The 23470-nt window shown below is 42.9% G+C and overlaps 2 protein-coding genes across 2 annotated transcripts in view; both read left to right on the top strand.

The window, feature by feature from the left end:
• Positions 1–17557, top strand: part of Setdb2 (SET domain bifurcated histone lysine methyltransferase 2) — a 59682-nt gene extending 42125 nt beyond the window's left edge. The window contains exons 7-14 of the mRNA XM_045154552.1: positions 287–403; positions 1240–1409; positions 6225–6444; positions 7118–7217; positions 9408–9501; positions 11271–11509; positions 12720–12808; positions 14051–17557. Coding sequence (XP_045010487.1) covers positions 287–403; positions 1240–1409; positions 6225–6444; positions 7118–7217; positions 9408–9501; positions 11271–11509; positions 12720–12808; positions 14051–14168 — 1147 coding nt within the window. The 3' untranslated portion in view covers positions 14169–17557. The remainder of the gene's footprint in view (positions 1–286; positions 404–1239; positions 1410–6224; positions 6445–7117; positions 7218–9407; positions 9502–11270; positions 11510–12719; positions 12809–14050) is intronic.
• Positions 17558–22255: 4698 nt separating this feature from the next.
• The window catches only part of Phf11 (PHD finger protein 11), a 33912-nt gene continuing 32697 nt past the window's right edge, over positions 22256–23470 (top strand). The window contains exon 1 of the mRNA XM_045154553.1: positions 22256–22349. Coding sequence (XP_045010488.1) covers positions 22256–22349 — 94 coding nt within the window. The remainder of the gene's footprint in view (positions 22350–23470) is intronic.

Here is a 23470-nt window from a genome sequence, read left to right as displayed (position 1 = left end):
TGAGTAAAAAAGTGAACCCATGTTGACAAGTTAAAGAAAACTCATATGTCACGTATTTATTTTGTGGGCAAATAAGATTAATGCATTTTATTACTTGTAAACTTTTGGTTTGTGTTGTCTTTAAGAGAGGCCTACTATTTTTGGGGAGGTGTTTCTGCAGTTCTCTGAACCAAACAGCTCTCCTAAATAAGATTACATTGTAAATCGTTTACACCTTTAGGAAGCCTCTTAACTTGATTTTTTTTTTTTTTAATTCTGACTTCTTCATCTATTGCCTTCCTTTCAGAAAAAAGTGTGCATGTCTTCAGTTGACAGCAAGAAATGCTAAACCTTATCTCTCGTCAAGCGATAGAATAACTACTGGATATAAATACAAAAGACTACAGAGACAAATACCTACTGGGTAAGATACCTTGAGGATTTGTTATGAAGGGCTTCTATCTGTGAAGGAGGGTACTTTTTTGAGGTCTATCCTCTTACCAGTTTTAATATTCTTTATTTATTTACAAGCAGAGAGAGAGAAAGAGACAGAAAGCATAGTTATGGGTATGCCAGGGGCTCTTGTAACTGCAGACTCCAGATGCATGTGCTACCTTGTGCATCTGGCTTTACATGGGTACTGGGGAATCAAACCCAGCTTAGCAAGCTTTGCACAAGCAAGCATGTATAACAGCTAAGCCATTTTCATAGTCTAGATTTTGTTTACATATATGTTTCTAACACTGAAAATATAAATTATTAAGGTATAATGGTACAGAACCCATCTGTATATGTGTGGAAATGGATGTCAGAGACCACACAGTATATCACAGAGCATACTAAAGCATTCATCTGCTTCAGATTTGGCTCTTACCACCTCTAGGGTCAGCTTTCTTTAAACAGCCATTTTCCTGTTTTAAGATACTAGGCATGGTGGTACATATCTATAATCCTAGCACTTTGGAGGCAGGAAGAGGGAAGAAGGAAGAAGAGTTCATCTAAGAATTGAGAGTTATTATCCTTTCAAGGTTGATATACTGCAGAGGAGGGTTCAGCACTGAAACACTTCTTATCACACCTTCCAAGGCTCAGGGTCCATTGTGGAAGAGTTGACAGAAAGAATGTAAGAGCCAAAGGAAGGGTAGGACTCCATACAATGCAATCGTTCAGGCAAAAGTTGGCCTTGATATCCATGACCTTGCAGAGCCTAGTTTTTTGAGGGTTCTGATTGTTATTATTATTTATGTCTTTTATTTACAGCATTTATGAATGCAACCTATTGTGCAAGTGTAATCGACAAATATGTCAAAACCGCGTTGTCCAACATGGCCCTCATCTGAGGCTGCAAGTATTCAAAACAGAGAAGAAGGGATGGGGAGTACGCTGCCTAGATGACATTGACAGGGGGACATTTGTGTGCATTTATTCAGGTAAAACGGAGATCTGTTTTGTAAGTACTTCCTAATAGGATCACTATCCCTGAACATCTTACAGCTAGGGGAAGAGCAGGATCTAGAGAGGGCATCGGAGGAGGCACGTGACTGGAACTTGACTAAAGGGAGGTGCCAATGCTTCAGAAAAGAAAGTAGAAAATATGAGTTGTTGAATGTGGCTTATTACATATAATGCACACCCAGCTTCAGTGTTCTGGGGTAAGGGAAGAAATCTCCTAAGAAAACTGACTTGCTAAGGTAAAGACTATCAGTGAAAAGTGTTTGTTTAATGCTTTAAGCATTATTAGAAGTCAGCAAGTTAAGGTGGCACATACGTCTGGAGTTTGTTTGCAGTGATACACCCATTCTCCCTCCCTCTCCCCCCCCCCTTTTTCTCTCTCCCTCTCTCTGTCTGTCTCAAATAAATAAAATTTTTAAAATGTATTTGGTGATTCAAACAGTGCCTATAGGCTGCTCGCTTGCTTCAGAAAGTTGTCCATGCTCTACAGCGAAACCTCCCAGTGTGCTACCGTTGTATAGTTGCTGATGGTTTTTCTGGCTGCACCTCCCAAGAAAAACACATCTTTCTTTAACATATTGTCCATTTCCTTTAGCATGTTAAGCAACACATTTTTGTCAGACATAATGACATGAGATAGATTGGAAAGCAGAGCCTTGCAAACCATCTAAAGCTGAGTCTTGGCAGCTAAGCAACGCGAGGCAGAGAGCTGACAATCTAGCTGCACTTCAGAGAGGGCAGAAGGGCACATGGGGACATCAGAACTCAGCGTAGTCAGCCACACTTGGATCTGCTGCCCACCACTTCCATGCATACATATTATGCAGCCTGCCAAGACAGACATTCATTGCAAACATTTTTTCAGAATAACTGTTGAATAGAAGGCTGCCTATAAAATGTCAAGTGGTGGGGCTGGAGAGATGGCTTAGCAGTTAAGGTGTTTGCCTGTGAAGCCCAAGGACCTGAGTTCAATTTCCCCAGTACCCACACAAGCCAGATGCAGAGGTGGTGCATGCATCTGGATTTTGTTTGCATGGCTGCAGGTCCTGATACACCCATTCTTTCTTTCTTTCTATCTCTCCCCTTCTTTCTCTCACAAATAAATAATTTCAAAATAACTAATTTTAAAATGTTAAATGGCTCCCATAAAGTATCATTGGCAGTATCTGTGTTGCTGGACAATACACGTAAGGTATGTCTGGACTACACAGCTGCTAATTTTTTTTTTTTAACATATATAGCATGCTTCCTCGAAGTATTGGTTTTATTGAAAAACTACTCTGGGGGCAGGCTGACCTTTAATATTCCTGTTAAGACATGCATGACTAGTATTTCATCATGGGCCTATTTCCTCTACTTTCTCCCCCAGCCCAGCCCCCATGAATCCTCATTCTTCCACATGAGAAAACTCCCTGTCTGGCAGTGGAAAGCAAAGAAAAACAGGAAGGAAATAACATTAAGTTTGAGGCTGGGAAGATGGCTGAGTGTGGTTGAAGGTGCTTGCTTGCAAAGCCTGCTGGTCCTGGTAGCTGTATTTGTAGTGGCAAAAGGCCCTGGTACAATCATGCGCGCGCGCGCACACACACACACACACACACACACACACATGCAAATAAATAAAAAGAAAATGAGCTGGAGATGCTTAGTGGTTAAGGCACTTGCTGTAAAGCCAGAGGACCCAGGTTCAGTTCCCCAGGACTCAGGTAGATCAAGTGCATAAGGTGGCACATGTACTGGAGTTTGTTTGCAGCAGCAGGGGCCTCTGATGCACCTATTCTCTGCCTCTTTCTTTCTCAAATATATAAAAATAAAATAATGACACTTTTAAAAATTTGAGGGTGGGTTAAAAATAGGGTTTCACTCTAGCACAGGCTGACCTAGAATTCACTATAGTCTCAGGCTGGCCTCGAACTCATGGCAATCCACTTACCTCTGCTTCCCGAGTGCTGGGATTAAAGGCATGCACCACCTCTGGCTAAAGAAATTTTAAGAATATAGCTGGGTGTGGAAGCAGAGTGCCTATATCCACCTGGGGTGGGGGTGGGTGTGCATGCACATGCATGCATATGGAGGCCACAAGACAACCTGGGGTGTCGTCACCAGGAACATTTTTTTAACCTCCCCAGCCACAGGACTATAAGCACATACCACATCTGACTTAAAAAATATATATATTTGCAAGCAGATGTGGGTTCTAGGGAATCAAACCTGAGACGAGGCTTTGCAGGCCAGTGCCGTAACTGCTGAGCCATCTCTCCAGCCCCCAGGTCTGACTTTCATGTGGGTTCAGATCTTCATGCATACAAGGTGTGGTAGTTTGAATATGATAGTGTAAAGTGTATAGCCACAGACTCAGGTGGGTTTTTTGAGGTAGGGTCTTAGTCCAGCCCAGACTGACCTGGAATTTACTATGTAGTCTCAGGGTGGCCTTGAATTCACAGTGATCCCCAGCTGTGGATTCTAACTTGGTAACTATTTTTTTTAATGGGTGTCCTTTCCTTTATTTGGTAAAGCTGGCTGCCCTTAAATACACAACTCAGTTGGTAACTATTTTTGAAATAATAAGCATAAAATTAAGACTAAGTCTGATTGTTATACAGGACTTTGTATGATCAGAACAGTAAGTACCTGTCAACAGTTTTAAATGGGTCATTTTCTTTTTTTTTTTTCCAAATTTTTATTAACAACTTCCATGATTATAAAAAAATATCCCATGGTAATACCCTCCCCCCCCCCCCCGCTTTCCCCTTTGAAACTCCATTCTCCATCATATCCCCCTCCCCATCTCAGTCATTCTTTTATTTTGATGGGTCATTTTCTGAAGAAACATAAGTAGTGAAACAATGTTTTGGTTGAGATGGGATCTCTTGTAGCCCAGGGTGGCCCCCAATTTGCTATGGTGACAGTGCACTTCTTAATGCTGATCCTACAAGTTGGTGCCACCATGCCTAGTATATTAGTCACTTTCTCACTGCTGTGACCAAAACTTCACAAGAAGCAACTTAAGGAAGAGAGTGCTTATTTCCCCTTGTGGGTCAAGGTTCTAGCCCAGCGTAGAAGGGACGGTGCGGCAGGAGCTTGAGGAAGCTGGTCACAGTGAGGAAGCAGACGATGAATGCTGTTGCCCAGCTCTCCTTGATTTAGTCAAGGCCCCAGCCCATCGGATGACACTGTCCACGGTGACGGTGGGTCTTCCCAGCTCAGCCAACCTAGAATTTCTAGAAAAATTCCTCACAGACATTTCCAAGAAGATTCTAACTTTGTCAAGTGGCTAACCAGAAATCAAAGATCACATCAAGTTTATGTGGTACTAGGGATCAAGACCAGGGCTTGTCTTGTGCTAAGCAAGTGCTCTACCCACTGAGCTACGTCATTGTCTGTGTTGAAATTCAAAGTTGAGCTTTCAACCAACTCTGCACCTGCCTTACTGGTGCTGTGCTAATTTCCAGCAGTAGTTACATTTCATTAAAATAATTTATGATGTTTTCATAATATGCCATTGCACTCACGCGCACTCTCTCTCCCTCTCCCCCTCCCTCCCTCCCTCTCTGTCTCTCTCTCTCTCTCTCTTGTTTTGTTTTGTTTTGTTTTGTTTTGTTTTGTTTTGTTTTGTTTTGTTTTGTTTTGTTTTGTTTTGTTTTTTGAGGTAGGGTCTCACTCTAGCTCAGGCTGACCTGGAATTCACTATGTAGTCTCAGGGTTGCCTTGAACTCATGGTGATCCTCCTACATCTGCCTCCCAAGTGCTGGGATTAAAGGCATGCGCCACACGCCTGGCTTGTTGTTTTCTTTTTTAATTTAATTTTTATTTTTACAGAGAAGCGGGGTGGGGGATTGGTGTGCCAAGACCTCAGCCACTGTACTCGAACTCCAGATGCTTGCACCACCTAGTGAGCATGTGAAACCTTGCGTTTGCCTCACCTTTGTGTGTCTGTCTAACATGGGATCTGGAGGGTAGAACATGGGTCGTTAGGCTTCGCAGGCAAGCATGTTAACCGCTAAGCCATCTCTCCAGCCCTGCTCTTGTTTCCTCTGAAAGATGACTTGTCAGCTGCAGTATCAGTAGGCATTATTATACCACCAGTGCACACAGTATGGACAACGAACTCTAACTCCTCTTTGCACTTTCCCTAGATGGAATAAGTTCAGCAGTCTCTTTCAAGTGTAAACTCCTTTGATGGTTAACCTTTATAAACAGTCTCCAGATTTGCTCTCTTTAAGTTCCTTCATTAGTTACCAACTACTTGAACTTTTTACTGATAACCTCAACAATGCTTTCCCTAATAAAAGACTAGATCCCCTTTCAGTGTGCACATCTCCACCTAGAGTTTTCTCTGTGAGGTCACTCAATACAAACTTTGAGATCATGTTTTTGTGTCACTATCCCATAAATCACTCCTGGGAAAATGCCAGAAGTCCCTTATCTTCTACACAGCCTAAAAACTAGTCACAGGCTTCAGTTTTAATACAAGAATTCACCTCATTATGTAGAGTGCTTTATCATTTGTATAAACCCCTTTCCTGTTACACTATCAAAATAAGCATGTTTCTGTTTTCAAATCTTCTATATTTTATGGATTAAATGTAATAAATCCCTCACTGATTTTTTTTTTTTTTTTTTTTAGTTTCTTGTTAGTAGTTTTCCAGGATGACTTCATGTGCTTACCTTTATTCTAGAAATAGAGTATCAGCACAGAACCTTTTATTCACAGAGCAGAAATGAAAATGTTCATATGTTGTTAGTAATTGCATTGCATTGTCTTTGTCTTGATCAAACTTTTTTTTTATTTTAAGGAAGATTATTCAGCAGAGCTAAACCTGAGAACCCTAAAGCCATTGATGGAAATGGAAAGAAACAAAATATGGAAATATTTTCAAAAAAGAGGAAAGTAGAAGTTTCCTGTTCAGATTGTGAAGTTGAAGTTGTCCCTTTAGGATTGGAAACACATCCTAGAAAAACTGATACTGAGAAAAACCCACCTAAGTGCAGCAGTAATCCAAAACAGCCTATTGTGTAAGTAAAAACTTAGGATTCCAGTCAGTGTATTATGGGTCGAGAGTAGTTTCTCTTTTTCCTTTCTGGCTTTTTCTCCCCTTCCCATCATCAATCCTGTGTATCATCTTGCTTCGCAGTTTATAAGTTCAATTCTTTGAAAAGTCCAAGACACTTAAGTTAAAAATCCATCCAGTACACATATGTCAATCCACGTCTGCAATGTACTTTGGATGACTCAATCTGGGTCTTAATGGGTGTTGTGGGTCTTGTTTTTCTTTTTCGTAGCACCATCTAGTTTGAAAGTAGGTTCTCTCCAGGTTTTGTTGTTGTTGTTGCTTTGCTTGTTTGTTTTGTTTTGTTTTTCAAGGTAGGGTCTCACTGTAGTCCAGGCTGACCTGGAATTCACTATGTAGCCTCAGGCTGGCCTCTTACCTCTGCCTCCCTAGTGCTGTGATAAAGGTGCACCACCCCACCCAGCATACTGGTGTGTGTTTGTTTGTTTAACATACTGCCAAAATTACTGACTTGAAAATGATTATCTTTACTCCAAGAGTGAGAGATGGACATAGGTATTCTGAGATTCATTTCTAACACTAAATGGATGTTTATGAAATGGACATTATCACATTTTAAGGTCCAAGAAAGAGAACTCAAAATGATATATGGAATAACTTTTTTTTTTTCTTTTCAGGGAACTGAACTATAAAAATATTTCAAGAACTCAATATGACTCAGTTATTAGAAGTCCTAAATCCAAGACAGCCACTGTTCATCACAATAGGAAAAAAATGGTAAAAAACTACTGAATGTAACTGGAGAAACTGGGCATGGGAGTTAGTACTTGGGAGACTGAAGTAGAAAGGCCACAAATTTGACATCCATCTGGGCCACAGCAAGACATTATTTTAGAAACTAAAATTGTGACTGGGCCTTCCTAAGAACATCCTCTCACACTTCTGTCCTTTACTAGTTCAAATGTTTGTGCTACATAATAGTATGTAGGATTTCTTTTATTGGTTTACAATGTACAGGTCATTGAAGTCTTCACGATATGCTTTGGATTCTTTAAATCTGTGTGTGTAGGTGTGTATGTGCACGCGCACACATCCCAGGGCCTCTTGCCACTGCAAGTGAACACCGGACGCTTGCACTAGCAACCTTAACCACTGAGCAATCTTCCCAGCCCCCAAAATGTTTTATTCACTTAATGTTGACCATGGCACTTGGCATGTTTCTACCTTAGATGTACGAAGAAAATTTGTGGAATACACCAAAGTGTTTGTGTTAATAGTGATATGAAATAAAAATAATGCAGTAATTTAGGTTGAGGAAAAAGTAAAAGGCTTTGAGATACAGGAGAAAGACAAGATACAACTTTATAAAAGGAGAATACCTAATACCTAGAAAGCATCGTTTACATGGCAGCTAAGGAGGGTGTCATTTTTAGTCAGAGCTAACAAGACTAGTCAGCGACTGGAACTTGGAAACAGAAAGAGGGACAGAAGGTTGGGGTAGGCAGCCCTTGATAAAGTAGGGTTTATTGATGAAAAGTAGAGTTCTGCTCTGTTACCCATATTTTCTTCTACTTAGGAGCAGTCTAGTAAGTAGCCTCTTCAGTGTCATCTCATAGTGTTTAAGTGTTCAATGAATGTTAGTGGTTCAAATTCTGAGAGAGAGGAAAAGAGGAGGAAGTAGAGTGAACATTTCCTGAACAGTTAGCTTAGTGCTGAACATTGACCTGCCAGTGAACTCTAGTGCCACTTTGTGTAGCTTTTCATGGATACTGGGGACTCAAGCCCAGTCCAGCAGGCTTTGCAGGGAAGTGTCTTTAAGCACTGAGCTATCTCCCTAACCCCCAACATACACTCTTGTAAGGTTAACATTACCATATAATGTCTACAGTGCATAAACACAGGCAATTCCTTTAACCTTTCTTTGAGGCTGAAACTATCCAATAAGTGTTGTTGTCTTAGTCATTGCACAATTTATAGCTGAGAACAAATTGGTTGTTTTGTTTGTTTTTAGTTTCTTTTTTTTTTTTTTCGAGGTAAGGTCTCACTCTAGCCCAGGCTGACCTGGAATTCACTATGGAGTCTCAGGATGGCCTCGAACTCACGGCGATCCTCCTACCTCTGCCTCCTGAGTGCTGGGGTTAAAGGTGTGCACCACCATGCCCAGCTTTTTGTTTTTAATTTTTTTTTGAGGGAGAGAATTAGTGTGCCAGGGCCTCTGGCCACTGAAATCAAACTCCAGATGTATGTGCCACCTTGTGCACATGCATGACCTTAGGCATGTGTCACTTTCTGCATGTGGCTTAGGTGGGATCTGGGGAGTAGAATATGGTCCTTAGGCTTCGCCACCAAGCACCTTAAGCACTAAACTGTCTCTCCAGCCCTGGGGTTTCTTTTTATGTATTTATAAGAGAGAAAAAGAGTATGGGCACACCAGAGTCTCTTGCTATTATGAACAAACTCCAGACATATGCACCACTTTGTGCACCTGGCTTTATGTAAATACTGAGCAGTCGAACCCAGGCCATCAGACTTTGCAAGCAAGAGCCTTTAACCACTGAGCCATCTTTCTAGCCTGTGAAGACAAATTTTTATAATCTGTCAAATGTTTTTCAGTATTGAGGATGGGAGATACAGACAGGTGTGTTAAATTTTAATGTCCAAATAATGACTTGACAGCTGTAGCTATAGCTTGTAAAGTGCCTAGAAATAGGCAGATGAACTCCAGATGCATGTGCCACTTTGTGTATCTAGATTTACATGGGAATCTGGGGAATTGAGCTGAGGTTATCATTCTTTGCAGGCAAGTACCTTTAACTGCTGAGCCATCTCTTCAGCCTCTAAAGACTCCTTATATTGACTTTAAGGCTTTTCAAAACTAATGTAGCATTAAAAAGTGACAAAGAGGTCTAGCTGTTAAATACTGCATCCCCACCTAGAACATACCTCTTTTTCTTACTTTCTTTGAAGGGATTGGTTTCCTCAGAGTCTGTCACCCTACAAGATAATGATGGACTTCAGACATCCCAAGAACACCTGAACTCGAAAGCCAGGAGAGCACATGGTAGGATTATCTCTTGGGTAGCCACCTCGGTTGCCTCTTGTCTCTTTCTCACGCAGATCTGTGACTCATTTCTTAAATTATATAACAAACAATGTTTTTGACAGAGACTACCAAACTGTGGCTTGTAGTCCAAAGCTTGGGTACCACTTGTTTAGTATGATCCATGACATAATTTTTACATTGTAAATAATTGAAAAAATAGCAGAAGGTACATAATATTTCATGACACTTAAAAGTTATGTTAAATTATACTCTGTGTCCATAAAAGTTACATGTGGAACATAACCATAGACATTGCTTTTCATATTTCCTCTTTCCCACAACCCAAGTGGAATTGAATGCTAACAACAGAAACCATGTATTTGGCAAAGCTTGTAATGCTTGCTGTTTAGCCCTTGACAGAAATTTGCCAGTCTGGTCTGGTTGCCATGGTGACTTAATCCATGAGAGAAGCAATAGTGGACAACTCTGACTGCATGGAGCACAGGTTGTCTGTGTCTTCGGAAACATTTTCCAAAGCAGCCACTTTCTGAATCTTTTTCTTCTGGACTCTTCAAAGATGCCTCACTCCTAGCACTAGTCCAGCGAACACTACCACATAGGATGCGCGTGTAACTCTGGCAGAGAGCAACAGCTCCTGCCCTGGAGCGCTTGTCTCCCAGAGTACAGCATTTGCCATGATAAATAGGACAACTTGGACAATCTGAGTGTAGGACTTTGTATTTCAGTACAGAGACGTCAGTGAAAAAGGCCCCTTTTTGAAGAACAGGCCAGCCTCTGTTCCCTTTGAGTCTCTTGATCTACAGCCCCAGTTTACCAGCTAAAAGGTAGAGATTGGGCAAGGTGACAGCTCCTTGTTAGAAAAGGTCTATCAAAATAGGGCATTTTATATATTAATATAACAAAATTGACTAACTTACAAGAAATCCTGAGCTGAAATATGCATACTATAGGATCAGCATCTACACAGTAATTATTAAATCAAGAGCCTTATTTTCAATAAGTATAGTTTCCTTTTATTTTTAATTTATTAGTGCAAGGGGGAGGGGTGTGCCAGGCATCTTGCTGCAAACAAATCCCAGGCTTTTATGGGCAACTTTTGGCATCCAGTTTACATGGGTAGCTTAGGAATTGAACCCAAGCAGTCAGGCTTTGCAAGCAACACCTTGAACTACTAAGCCATCTTCCCAGCCCCCTCTTGTTTAAAATACTTTTTAAATTAACATATAGTTATGTATTTATGTAGTGCAATGTGACATTCAGTGCTGGTAGAAAATGTAATCATCAGATCGTAGTGAACTGCTGTATCTCTCACTTCAGAGATTTACCATTTCTTTGTGTTGGGTACATTTAAAATCCTCCCTACTCTTTTGAAATATACCATTAATTATTGCAAGCTGCTGTTATCCTGCCATGCTGCATGGGGCATGAGAAATTAACCCTCGTAGCCAGCTGCACCCCTGCCCTTGTTCAGCATCCTCACTGCAGTCTGGTCTCCTTCCCAAGCTCTAGTAAGCACCGTCCATAGTCTGTGCCCTGGGTTAGGTAACACAGTGGGTCTCTCCTTTTGCAGTGTGATGCAGCAGAAATAAGGTAGAAACCAAACTTGATCTTAGTACTACCACTCAGCCAAATATATCCCTGACAGTTCCCACCTTACAATGTCTGCTAGAGGACTCAGGTTCAAACCAAACTGAAGATTCTGAAGACAAAACAGGCAGTTGAATCTGATGTGATAGTTATAACATGTAGAAAACAATCTCCACCAGGGAACAGACGGAACCAAGCAACTACATTGGATAATGAGAATACTAAAACAAATGTTGAACTTCAAATAAAAGAATCTCAAGAAGAAAAATCTGCATCTCAAAGCGAGCGGGTCATTTGTGATGAAGCATCGCCACATGACACCAAGAACCCTTCATCTGATTCTCCACTGAGGCTCAATCAAGAGAAGGCGTTTCTGTTGGATGCCTCTAAGGAAGGAAATGTTGGCCGCTTCCTTAATGTAAGTTTAAGGGTTGAAATTCTGTAACTGCTTTTTTCTTATACTTCTTTTAAAAATGATGAGAAGCAAGGCATGGTATGGTGGTACATGCCTTTAATGCTAGCGCTCTGAAGGCAGAGGTAGGAGGATTGCTGTGAGTTCGTGACAGCCTGGGACTACAGAGTGAGTTCCAAGTCAGCCTGAGCTGCAGTGAGACCTGACCTTGAAAAAAGCAAAATAAATAAGTAAATTTAAAATAAGTAAATTATGAGATAGTTGGATGTGGTGGTGCATGTTGTTAGTCCCAACACCCAGGAGGCAAAGATAGGAGGTCAGCCTGGGCTAGAGTGAGATTCTGTCTTGAAATAAACACACAAGGGGCTGGAGAGATGGCTTAGCAGTTAAGGTGTTTGCCTGCAAAGCCAAAGCATTCTGGTTCGATTCCCCAGGACCCATAGATGCACAAGAGGGCACATGCATCTGGAGTTCGTTTGCACTGGCTGGATGCTATGGTGCACCCATTCTCCCTTTTGCTCAGATTCTTCCTCTCAAATAAAAAAAGAAATAAAAAATATTTTTAAAAAGAAAAAACAAGGACTAGAGAGATGGCTTAGACTTGCTACAAAGCCTAACCACTGCCCCATCTCCCCAACCCTCATGCTCACATTTTAAGTTAACATTACTACCCTGGAAATCCTTTAGTACACAGAGAGAGCTGCTGGTTGTTTTTGTTGGCATTGTTTGTTTGCATATTTGTTCATGCTGCATAGAATTCTATTGAGTAAATTTTAACTAGCCCCTTATTGGTAGCCATCAGAGATTTTTTCCAAACTTTTTTATAAAAATCAGTGCTTCATTAATAATTTTGCACATAGATATCTACACAGAGGAATATGTGCAATATATCTGTAAACATAGGGTTATTGGATCAAAGATAAATATATTCATAATTGTGAAAAATACTGGTAAGTAATCCACATGGTGGGGAAGTTGGTTCTACTTCACACTTCTACCAAGAACATTCCAGAATGTCTAAATAGAGATTTCCTGAATAACGGGTTACTGCCATTAACTAAACTGTTGTGAGCTATGATATATTACATGTTAGTAGAAAATTTAAAAGGCAAAAATCAGTGAGATATATTAGAAACAGAATAGTATTCTAAAGCACAGGGTATTAAAACATTATGCTATATCTAACCCCTGTTTAATTTTTTTTTTTTTTTAACAGCATAGTTGTTGTCCAAATCTCTTGGTACAGAATGTTTTTGTAGAAACACAAGACAGAAATTTTCCATTGGTGGCCTTTTTCACTAACAGGTATGAAACTAATTTTGCTTCTACAATTCAATTCTGCAATTACGATTTTAAAAATAACACTTAAAGCTGGGTGTGGTGGTGCTTGCCTTTAATCCCATCACTTGGGAGGCAGAGGTAAGAGGATCACTGTGAATTTGATGCCAGCCTGAAACTACATAGTGAATTTCAGGTCAGCCTAGGCTAGAGTGAGACCCTACCTCAAAAAAAAAAAAGAGGCTGGAGAGATAGTTTAGTGATTAAAGGTGTTTACTTGCAAAGCCAAAGGACCTCAGTTCAGTTCCCCAAGACCCATGTAAGCCAGATGCACAAGGTGGTGCATGTGTCTGGAGTTCGTTTGCAGTGGCTAGAGGCCCTGACGCTCACATTCTCTCCCTCTCCCTCCCACCTTTCTATCTCTCAAATAAATAAATAAATAAATGTTTTTTTAAAAGAAGAAAAAGATGTTCAATCCAGCCCCAAATATCTGCAATCTTGTAAGTTAATTATCCTAAACTGTTACTACTCAATAAAATTTGGTTCCCTTGAAGTTTCTGTTCATTTTTGTTTTGTTTTATTTATTTGAGAAAGACAGACACACTGAATGAGTGATGCATATGCCACTTTTTGTGTCTGGCTTTACGTGGGTACTAGGGAATTGAACCCAGGTCATCAGGCTTTGTAAGCAAGTACCTTTGTTTAACCACTGAGAAATCTCTCCTGCCTTTTTTTTTGTTTGTTTTTGAGGCATGGTTTCAGTGTTGTCCAGACTGCTCTGGGACTCACTCTGTATCACAGGCTTGCCTCAAATTCATTGTGATTCTCCTACCTTGAACTCCCAAATGCTGGGATTAAAGATGTGTGTCACCATACCCAGTTTGAATTTTCTGTTCTTATTCTCACTTAGAATTAACTTCAGAATGAGATGAAGGCATTAGATTTCACCTGATTCAATTTAGGAACTACATGGGAAAGAGTGTTATATCTTCTTGAAGTCAAAATTCTCTCTCATCTCCCTCTACCACTTCATGTTTTCAAAAATCTTTCCTCGTGAATATTTCTGTTTGTCTATAGTTTGGGGAAATTTGAAATAAGACACAAATATTACTCATAGTAACAGATTATCTTAGCTGGAGGACTTTTGGGGAAGAAGATAATTTTTAGGATGACTAATGATATAAATATGAAAATTGACATTTGATCCTTATGGTGATTATTTAGGGGATTCATGATTCATTTTAATTCCTACTTTTTCCTACTTTCTAGGTATGTAAAAGCAAGAACTGAACTAACCTGGGATTATGGTTATGAAGCTGGAACTATGGCTGATAAGGAAATCCTCTGCCAATGTGGAGCTAATAAGTGTAGGAAAAAAATAATATAAACATATGTCTCATGCTTGCTCATGAAATTAGCTGGTTAGGCTTAAATTAAAGCCTCAGTTTTCAGTGGAATTAATGGTTGATAATCCTGCAAGATAATTCCTCTGTTTACCCTTGTTCAGGGAGTTCATATTTTTATTTCTGGATTTATTTGTATAGTTTTGAAAGGCCAAGAACAAAATAAGGACATTTTCATATGCATCAGGTATCTCTTGATTTTATTTTTGTTCAACTCTACATAAGTAGAATGGAAATGCATATTTTCTATAAATACCACTGTACAGTTTATAAATTATTTGTAAATTGTGTTTTAAGAAAAACAAAAGGGACAATAGAATTTTAATTGTTTCTAAATTGCTGTTGTGATTATTATTTTTGAGGTTTATGCTTGAAAGAGCCAAATTTTACTTTGTTTGTTTTTTCAAGGTAGGGTTTTATACTAGCTCAGGCTGACCTGGAATTCACTTTGTTGTCTCAGTGGCCTCGAATTCATAGCAGTCCTCCTACCTTCTGCCTCCCGGGTGCTGGGATTAATGGTGTGCGCCACCACACCTGGCATCAATTTTTACAATTTTATATTTTTACTTACAAATTTAATTGATATTAGATTCACAGTATATTATTTACCATTATGAGCTACAAGGAGAGCAACAGTCAGAGGAATATGTAGGAATTAATTTTATGCACATTACTTCCAAGTATTCCTTTTTGAATTCATGGCCTTATATGTGCTAGGCAGTCACTATACCACAAAGCTATACCCCTCAGCCCTCTCAAGTAGCTTAACACATGTTGCAGAAGCTACATTTGACTGTATGAAACACTGTCCCTTTAGCCCTAGGGGTGGGACAATCTGTCACTCTTTGAAGATAAGTCATCTTTTCTAGTTCTTTTTACTCTTTCAGTACAAGCAAGACAAAAGAGAGACCTAGTGGAATTTATTTATTTATTTGAGAGACTGGCAGAGAGAGAGAGATGGGGAGAGAGACAATTGGTACACCAAGGCCTCCACCCACTGCAGAGGAATTCCAGACACTTGTGCCACCTTGTACATCTGGCTTACATGGGTCCTGGAGAATCGAGCCTCAAACTGGGGTCCTTAAGCTTCACAGGCAAGTGCTTAAATGCTAAGCCATCTCTCCAGCCCTCATCTTTTGTTTTAAACAAAGTAAAAGTATAAGTAAAGGAAATCCTGAAGCAAGTCAAAATTGGCTTATGCAGGCTTAAAGAAAATGTGTTTAAAAAAAAAACCAATTCTTAACTGCAGACAGATGAATTAATTTATTCATAGTAAAGATGCAGGAATTAATTTCAGGCAATGTGTTAAAATGGAAGTTGAATCAGTATGGGAAATACTTCTGTGCAAAAAAATCAGCATTAAGTCAGGCAATACTTCCTTGAGCTCATTGGGCTTTGGAGTCACTCTCTCAGCTCCAACTTTTACAGAAATTCCACCAGAAACCCTGATCAGCTTCAGCCCATTCTGGTTCCCAGCTACATCTTCCATTCATACCCTAGACTTTCCCTTGTTACTCCCACAGATTGGCGAAGCAGTAACTTTCGTTGTTTTGTTTATTGAGACACGGTCTCACGCTGGCCCTGGCTGTGTGAACTCCATAGACCACGCTGGCACTGACCTGTCAGCAGCCTGCCTACCTCAGTTTCCCAAGTGCTGGGGTTAGAGGTGTGAGCTGCCACACCCAGCTTAAAGCAATAACTTTGAAAAAGGGAAAAGAAGAAGAAACTGTCCTGAGACTTTCTGTTTGAAACTGTCATTATTTTCGTCTTCATTGCCAGTTGGCACGGTATAGGATTCTTACCCTCCTCTGGGAGTGTACAGGATCATCACCACCCCAGTGTTCTCTCCCTGGAAAAGTTCCACTTTTACTACTTCTGCAGGGTGTCTGTTAAGATCATTCAATCTGAAGTTGCTCCTTAAGTACAGGGAAGTTCTTTTGTTTTGGGTTTGGTTTTTTTGTTGTTGTTGTTGTGTTTTTGTTTTTGTTTTTTTTTTTGCCAACCTCTTATTGACAGTTTTTGTACACATACATAATATGTTTTGGTCATAGTCCCCTCCCATTACTTTCTCATGTCTCCGCTCTCCCATCGACCTTCCCCAGGCAGGACGTCATGAACTACTCCCTCTGCTACTTTGATAGTTTGTGTGCTCGCTCGGTCTCTTTCTCTCTCATTTGCTCTCCGACATCCATGACAGAATATTGTGCAGATCATATTCAGGTAACAACAGTGCTGTGACATCATGAACATAATGTCCAGAAGACGGCACTCCTTACATTCTTTCCGCCACCTCTTCCCCAGTAGCTCCTGAACCTAGGGAGGTGTCAAAAGATGTCTCATTTAGCACTGAGCACTCAGCTGTCACTTCTCAGCACTTTGAGTTTTAATTTTCCCCAGTAATAACTGCCACCTGCAAAAAGAAGTTTCTCTAAGCTGGGCTTGGTGGTGGCTACCACTCAGGAGGCAGAGGTAGGAAGATCATCGTGAGTTCGAGGGCACCCTGAGACTACATAGTAAATTCCAGGTTAGCCTCAGCTAGAGTGAGACCCTGCCTCGGCAGAGGGGACGGGGGTGTGAGAAAGGGCTTTATTTACCATGTCCAACCTGAGGTATTTTGCTGAGAAATCCCCAAGTGTCATTCTCTTCAGGGCTGGAGTTTCGGCCTGTCAGGATATATACTTCCACCCTCCTGAGCAGCAACGCCCTTGTGTGCTGGTGCTCTTCCTTCCCGGCTTGCTGCTGCTGCTACTATCTGCAGTGCATTTCATATTCACCATCCATGGTGCCTTTTCAGCTTCTCTCTCACTCTCTTTTTATTACCCCAGTTTCTGTTTTTCTCACTTCATGGTCCCTGAAGTTTTCGTTTGATTAATTCTACAGCAAACTATATGCTGTGGTCAGCTCCAAGTTGCCGAGACAAACTTCCAAATAGACAGATTTTACGGGAGGAAGGGATTATTTCAGCTCTCAGATCCAGGGGAAGATCCATCAATGGCAGAAGCTGCTGCTTCCATACATCAAAGCAGAGGAAAAAACTGCAGCAAGCAAACAGCAGCGCCAGCACACAGCATGAACCTCACCAGAGCTCAAGCTGCTGTCTGCACACCTTTCGACTGGAATCAGATCTGCCCCAGTGGCACGCCCCCTGCAGCAGGCTGCTGAGTACTAAGTGCCTGAGTCTGTGGGGACATGACTCACATTCCGACTGTCCCACCATGATGATGTGCTTCTTTCCCAAAGCCATTTTTAAATTAAATTTAGTTCTTTGAATTGATGTCTACATGTACATTTGTTACATGCACTGAAAACCTGAACCTTTATGGTGCTGTGTACCTCATGGGTGCTAAATAAAGGCTCCTTACTGGAAGCTGGATCAAAGGTCCTTAATTCTACTTTGCTTTAAAAATACTGTTGAAGGCCGGGCGTGGTGGCTCACGCCTTTAATCCCAGCACTCGGGAGGCAGGTAGGAGGATCGCCGAGAGTTCAAGGCCACCCTGAGACTACAGAGTGAATTCCAGGTCAGCCTGGGCCAGAGTGAGACCCTACCTCAGGGGAAAAAAAAAAAAAAAAAATACTGTTGAAGCCGGGAGTGATGGCGCACACCTTTAATCCCAGCACTTGGGAGACAGAGGTAGGAGGATCATCATGAGTTCGAGGCCACCCTGAGGCTACATAGTGAATTCCAGATCAGCCTGGGCTAGAGACAGACCCTACCTCAAAAAACAAAAATAAATACCGTCAGTGAGAGGGGACAGGCTGTATCATGGTGGGAAAAGCAGGGTGAAAGTAGGAACAGCAAGCAGGGCCAGGCTACAACGCTTACAGTCCCACCCTCTGTGACACACTTCCTCTAGCAAAGGTCTACCTCCTAAAGGCTTCCCAGCGTTCCCAAACAACTGGGACTAATGTCCAAACACATTAGCTTATGGGGGACATTCACATTCAAACCATCACAACATGAAAGTCCTTTGCTCAAGATGTGTGGGACTGGAGAGGCTGCTCAATCATTAAAGGCACTTTTCCTACAAAGCCTGATGGCCCTGGTTTAATTCCCCAGTACTGAGGTGCACCAAGTGGTGCATGCATCTGGAATTTGTTTGCAGAGGCAGGAGACCCTGGTGTACTCATATTTCTTTCCTCCTCTCAAATATTTTTTTTAAAACTGATGAGAAGCTGGGCATGGTGGCGCACGCCTTTAATCCCAGCACTTGGGAGGCAGAGGTAGGAGGATCGCCATGAGTTCAGGGCCACCCTGAGACTACATTGTGAATTCCAGATCAGCCTGGGCTAGAAACTCCCCACCAAAAAAAAAAATCTGATAAGAATCCACAATTACAGATAAATTAGAGCCTTCAAGATTGCTTATGAGGTACAAACATGTACTACACAGCATGAGGAATGGAGTTGAGTTGTCAGCACCCACACATAAAAAGGTCACACATGCCTGTAACCCCAGTCCTGAGGAAGACGGACAGAATTGCTAGAGCTCACTGATAAAAAAAAATAATAATAATGGCAATTCCATGTTTGTTAAGAGACTGTCACAGGGAAACAAAGTAGAAAAGTGAAAGGATACCCAGCATTCTCTAGCCACTACACCTGGGGCATGCACATTTGCACAGACATGCAAATAACATGCACACCACGTGCATACATACACCAAAAGAATGGCAGGATTAGTCTCACAGAAATGCTTGTGTCTAATACAACATTAAGGTGGGGAATAATGACAGCAGAGTTTTGCTCCAAGCTGTAAGAGTCACAAAAAGTAGCTTAGATAGGAGTAATGGATGTTTTTAAGATTTCATGATGGGAGGGGCTGGGAAGATTGCTCAGTGGTCAAAGGTACCTGCTTGCAAAGCCTGATGGTCCAGGTTCAGTGTATCCATGTAAAGTAAAATGCACAGTGTCTTACAGTAACAAGAAGCCCTGGTGTGCCCAATTTCTTTCTCTTCCACTCCCTTGCAAATAAAAATAGATTTCATGATCAAGAATGAGTATAGTAGTGACTATTTTCCTGGGCAAGACATGTACAGTTCTTCTGACCCAGGAACAGGTTATAGGTTTCTCTGGGGGGATTCTGTCTTCAGTGCTAGTGGCACTGGTTGAACATTACTGGGGTCTCTGGCCAGAAGACAGAGGTAGAGAAACCATGAAATAAGTAGAGAAACAAGTTGAGAGGAGAACAGGCCAACTAAGTGAAAGTAAGAGACATTAATACTTTAGTCTGTGTCCCAGGCAAACCCCCAAAGTGATGTCAGCAGTGAGAGGCATAGCTTCAGTCTGTCATGAGTTCCATTAGTCCTTCAGGGAACTCAACTCAGACAAAACCAGTATTCATGGCATCAATGCAGAAAAGAATTTTGTGACTAGCTAGTGTGAAGCTGAATTGGGGTTACATTAAAGATTTTTTTTTCTCTAGGTAAGCCCTACACACTGGCCTTTAAAAAATATTTTTTATATTTCTTTATTTATTTGAGAAAGAGAGAAAAATAGGCAGAGAAAGAGAGTGGGCATGCCAGGGCCTCTAGCCACTGCAAATGAACTCTAGACTCATGCACCCCCTTGTGATCTGGCTTACTTGGGTCCTGGGGAATCGAACCTGGGTCCTTTGACTTTGGAGGCACATGCCTTAACCACTAAGCCATCTATCTCTCCAGCCCATGGCCTTTCTTTGAGTGGGAGGGAGAGAGAGGCAGAGAGAAGGAGAGAGAGAATGGGCATGCCAGGGCCTTCAGCCACTGCAAGTGAACTCCAGATACATGTGCCCCCTTGTGCATCTGGCTTATGAGGAATCGAATGAGTGTCCTTTGGCAAATGCCTTAACCACTAAACCATCTCTCCAGCCTGCCTTTTTTTCTTTTTAATGAGAGAGAAAGACTTGGCCCACTAGGGCCTCCAGACACTGTAATTTTAACTCCAGACGTGTGCTCCACCTTGTGCGCTTATGTCATCTTGTGTGTCTGGCTTACATGAGACCTGGAGAATCAAACATGGATCCTTAGGCTTTGTAGGCGAGCGCCTTAACTGCTAAGCCATCTCTCCATTCCTCAAGGTATTTTTATTTATTTTATTTTTATTTATTTATTTTTGGTTTTTCAAGGTAGGGTCTCACTCTGGCTCAGGTAGTCTCAGGGTGGCCTCGATCTCCCAGCGATCCTCCTACCTCTGCCTCCCGAGCGCTGGGATTAAAGGCGTGCGCCACCACGCCCAGCTTGCTGAAGGTATTTTTAATACAGACTTTAAGCAGGAGAGTTAAGAGAAGTCACATCCCAACTTAACAGGTGTGAGCTTTGCTAAAAACCACAGAAAGTCAGACATACCCAGGTGAGGAGAATGGATTTCACTTCATTACCTTGACAATAATCATAAATGTCCTTGGTGGCTTTTGAGGCTTCGAAGGATTGTTAAGAAACCTAAGTGAGCCAAAGTGCTTAGTTGCCCACCTGAGCTAGATGATAAGACCTGTTTGCTGAAGACACCATAGGCCAGCATCACAGGACACTGAGAAATCAAACTGGAGCTAAGCTGGAAGCCATGTCCCTGCCAGGTAGCTGTCGGGGTGCTGGAAGGTTCTATGCTAGCTAGGGTGGGAGAAAAGTCATCTACAGTCTGATCAAGCAGTGGATCCCACAAGCTACAAAATCAACCAGCCAGGCAAGATGTATCCAGCGGTGCAATACTGACAGATAAATTATAGGGGTAATCAACTGCTCTCTATTTGGATAAGAGGATACACCCAGTGGGAAGGAATTCACACCTGGAATGGAGTAAAAAACCTATTGCTTGGAAGGTCTTAGACATCCCGCCCACAAAGGGAAGCTTAAACTGTCTTTTAGCTAAACAGATGTTAGGCCCGTCACAAAGCCTTCCCTATGTGTATGTTTAAGCCCTTTGGTTAATACTGACCTCACTTCTGGTTAGAGAAAGTTCTTTTTATAAGTGGCAGCAGATACCAGGCCGACCCAAAACCCATCAAAACGACAAGAAAAGAAAGCCCAGGACTTTGAAGTGAATGAGTCATCTCTATCACACCCACCATGGCTCAGAATATTATAGAAGGAGTTGTAAAAAGAATGTGATTGCTTCTCCCGATGCTAGCGAGAGATCTGTCTTTATAGAGACGGCCAGAGAATACTGAGAAGACACAACTCACCAAAGTAGAAAGGAAGAGACTGTCAAGAGCTCAACGCTGAAGGAGATTAATACCACACCCTCCAAGGCTCGGGGAGCGTTACTGAAAAGGGTGGAAAGAATCTAAGAGCTGCCTGGCATATAGATGTACCTTAGCGGCTCTCTCCTCCCACCTTGAGCCTACCGGTACACGAATGCCCCCACAGTGGTTACTGATACCCTGACAAGGCCAGCAGCCGTTCTGAGCCCCTCAACATTTTGGCATGGAGGACAAAACGAAGGAAATGAGACAGCAAAACAAGTGGGACTACCTTGAGAGAGGAAGGTCCTCAAGTGGATAGGAGCGGGGCAGGGGAAAGGGGATAAAAGATGATTTATATCCCTTGAGGGATGGGAACACAATCAAATTACTGTATGTTCATATATTAAAGTGCTCAAGAAAAGAAAGAGAAAAAAGGAAAGAAGGAAGAAATGGAAGGAAGAAAGAAGGAAGGAAGGAAGGAAGGGAGGGAAGGAAGGAAAGGAAAGGGAAAGAAAAGGAAGAAAAGAAGGAAGGGAGGGGAGGAAGGAAGGAAGGAAGGAAGGAGGGAGGGAGGGAAGGAGGGAGGGAGGGGAGGGGAAGGGGAAGGGGAAGGGGAGGGGAGGGGAAGGGAAGGGAAGGGAAGGAAGGAAGGAAGGAAACCGGCTGGAGATTGTTTAGAGGTTAAGGCGTTTGCCTGCAAAGCCTAAGGACCCAGGTTCGACTCTCCAGGACCCACGTGAGCCAGCTTCACAAGGGGCGCATGCGTCTGGAGTTCCTTTGCGGCGGCTGGACGCCCGGCGTGCCCCCCCCTCCCTTACCCCCCCCCCCCGCTCGGGGTCTCGGCCCGCCCGGGTGACCGCCGGGTCCCGGAGCGCAGGGGCGTCGCGGGGCACTTCCGGCCGCCGCGCACGGCCATGTCCCAGACGACGCGAGCGCGGGCCGAGCTGATGCCCGGCGCCCGCGGCCCCGAGGCCGAGGCCGCGCCCCGCGCGCTGCCCGTGCCCACCGGTGAGTACGGCGCGGCGGCCCCGAGGCCGAGACCCCTGGGCGGACGGGCGCCCCGCCGGGGAGGAGGAGCGAGCGGAGGGCGGCAGGTGCCGCGACCGTCCTGGCCCGGCCGCCGGGCCGCCGTCGTCGGTGCCGGTGAGGGGGAGCCGGGCTCCGGGAAAGGCAGGTGGACTCGCGGCGGCGGGGAGCGGAGCGGGGAACCCCAGGAAACCGAAGCCCTCCCACCTCCTGGGGGCCCCCCTCCATTCGCTTTCCAACACCTGTAGCTCTTGGGGACACCCCAAGAACAACCCGGGAAGACGGCAGGCTTCACTGATGCTGAGCAGCCGGGACAACAGGCGGACTGACGCCTGTGTCCCCTTGTCTCCCCCCACCCCACGGCCTTTGAGCCCACCGGGGAGCATCTCTGAAGACCCCCGGTAGGGGGTCCCACGTCTCAGGCTGCCTGCTCTTTGGGGCAGGCTAAGCGTGGTCAGTAGGTTTTTGGAATCCGGTTGGGCAAACCAGCATATCACAGGAGCACAAGTGAAAGTCGTCCTTGAGAGAGGGAGCGAGAAGAAATTAAAAACGATTTTTTAAAAAAGGGAATAAAACAAAAGCTGGTGGGGGGGATTGGGGGAACAGTGTTACAATTCTTGTCTTCTGGTAGAAATCTGATCCAAAGGTTAAAGCAACAAAAGCGACAAGGTAGTTGAAGGCATGGGTGTCAAGCTCATTCACCCCTTTTTATTTTTGTTTTTCAAATTTTTATTAACAACTTCCATGATTATAAAAAAAAAAAAACATTCCATGGTAATACCCTCCCTCCCCCCACTTTTCCCTTTGAAACGACATTCTCCATCATATCCCCTCCCCCTCTCAATCAGTCTCTCTTGTATTTTGATGTCATGATCTTTTCCTCCTCTTATGATGGTCTTGTGTAGGCAGTGTCAGGCACTGTGAGGTCCTGGATATCCAGGCCATTTTGTGTCTGGAGGGAGCACATTGTAAGGGGCCCTACCTTCCCTTTGGCTCTTACATTCTTTCCGCCACCTCTTCGCATTAGGCCCTGAGCCTTGGAAGGTGTCATTCACCCCCTTTTAGTCACTTATCAGACATGTGCTGGGCCCCAGTGAAGAGTC

The sequence above is a fragment of the Jaculus jaculus genome, chromosome 7 (assembly GCF_020740685.1).
Source record: "Jaculus jaculus isolate mJacJac1 chromosome 7, mJacJac1.mat.Y.cur, whole genome shotgun sequence".
Classification (NCBI taxonomy): Eukaryota; Metazoa; Chordata; class Mammalia; order Rodentia; family Dipodidae; genus Jaculus; species Jaculus jaculus.
Note: the sequence above shows the minus strand (reverse complement) of the source record. Positions and strands in the feature narration are given on the sequence as shown.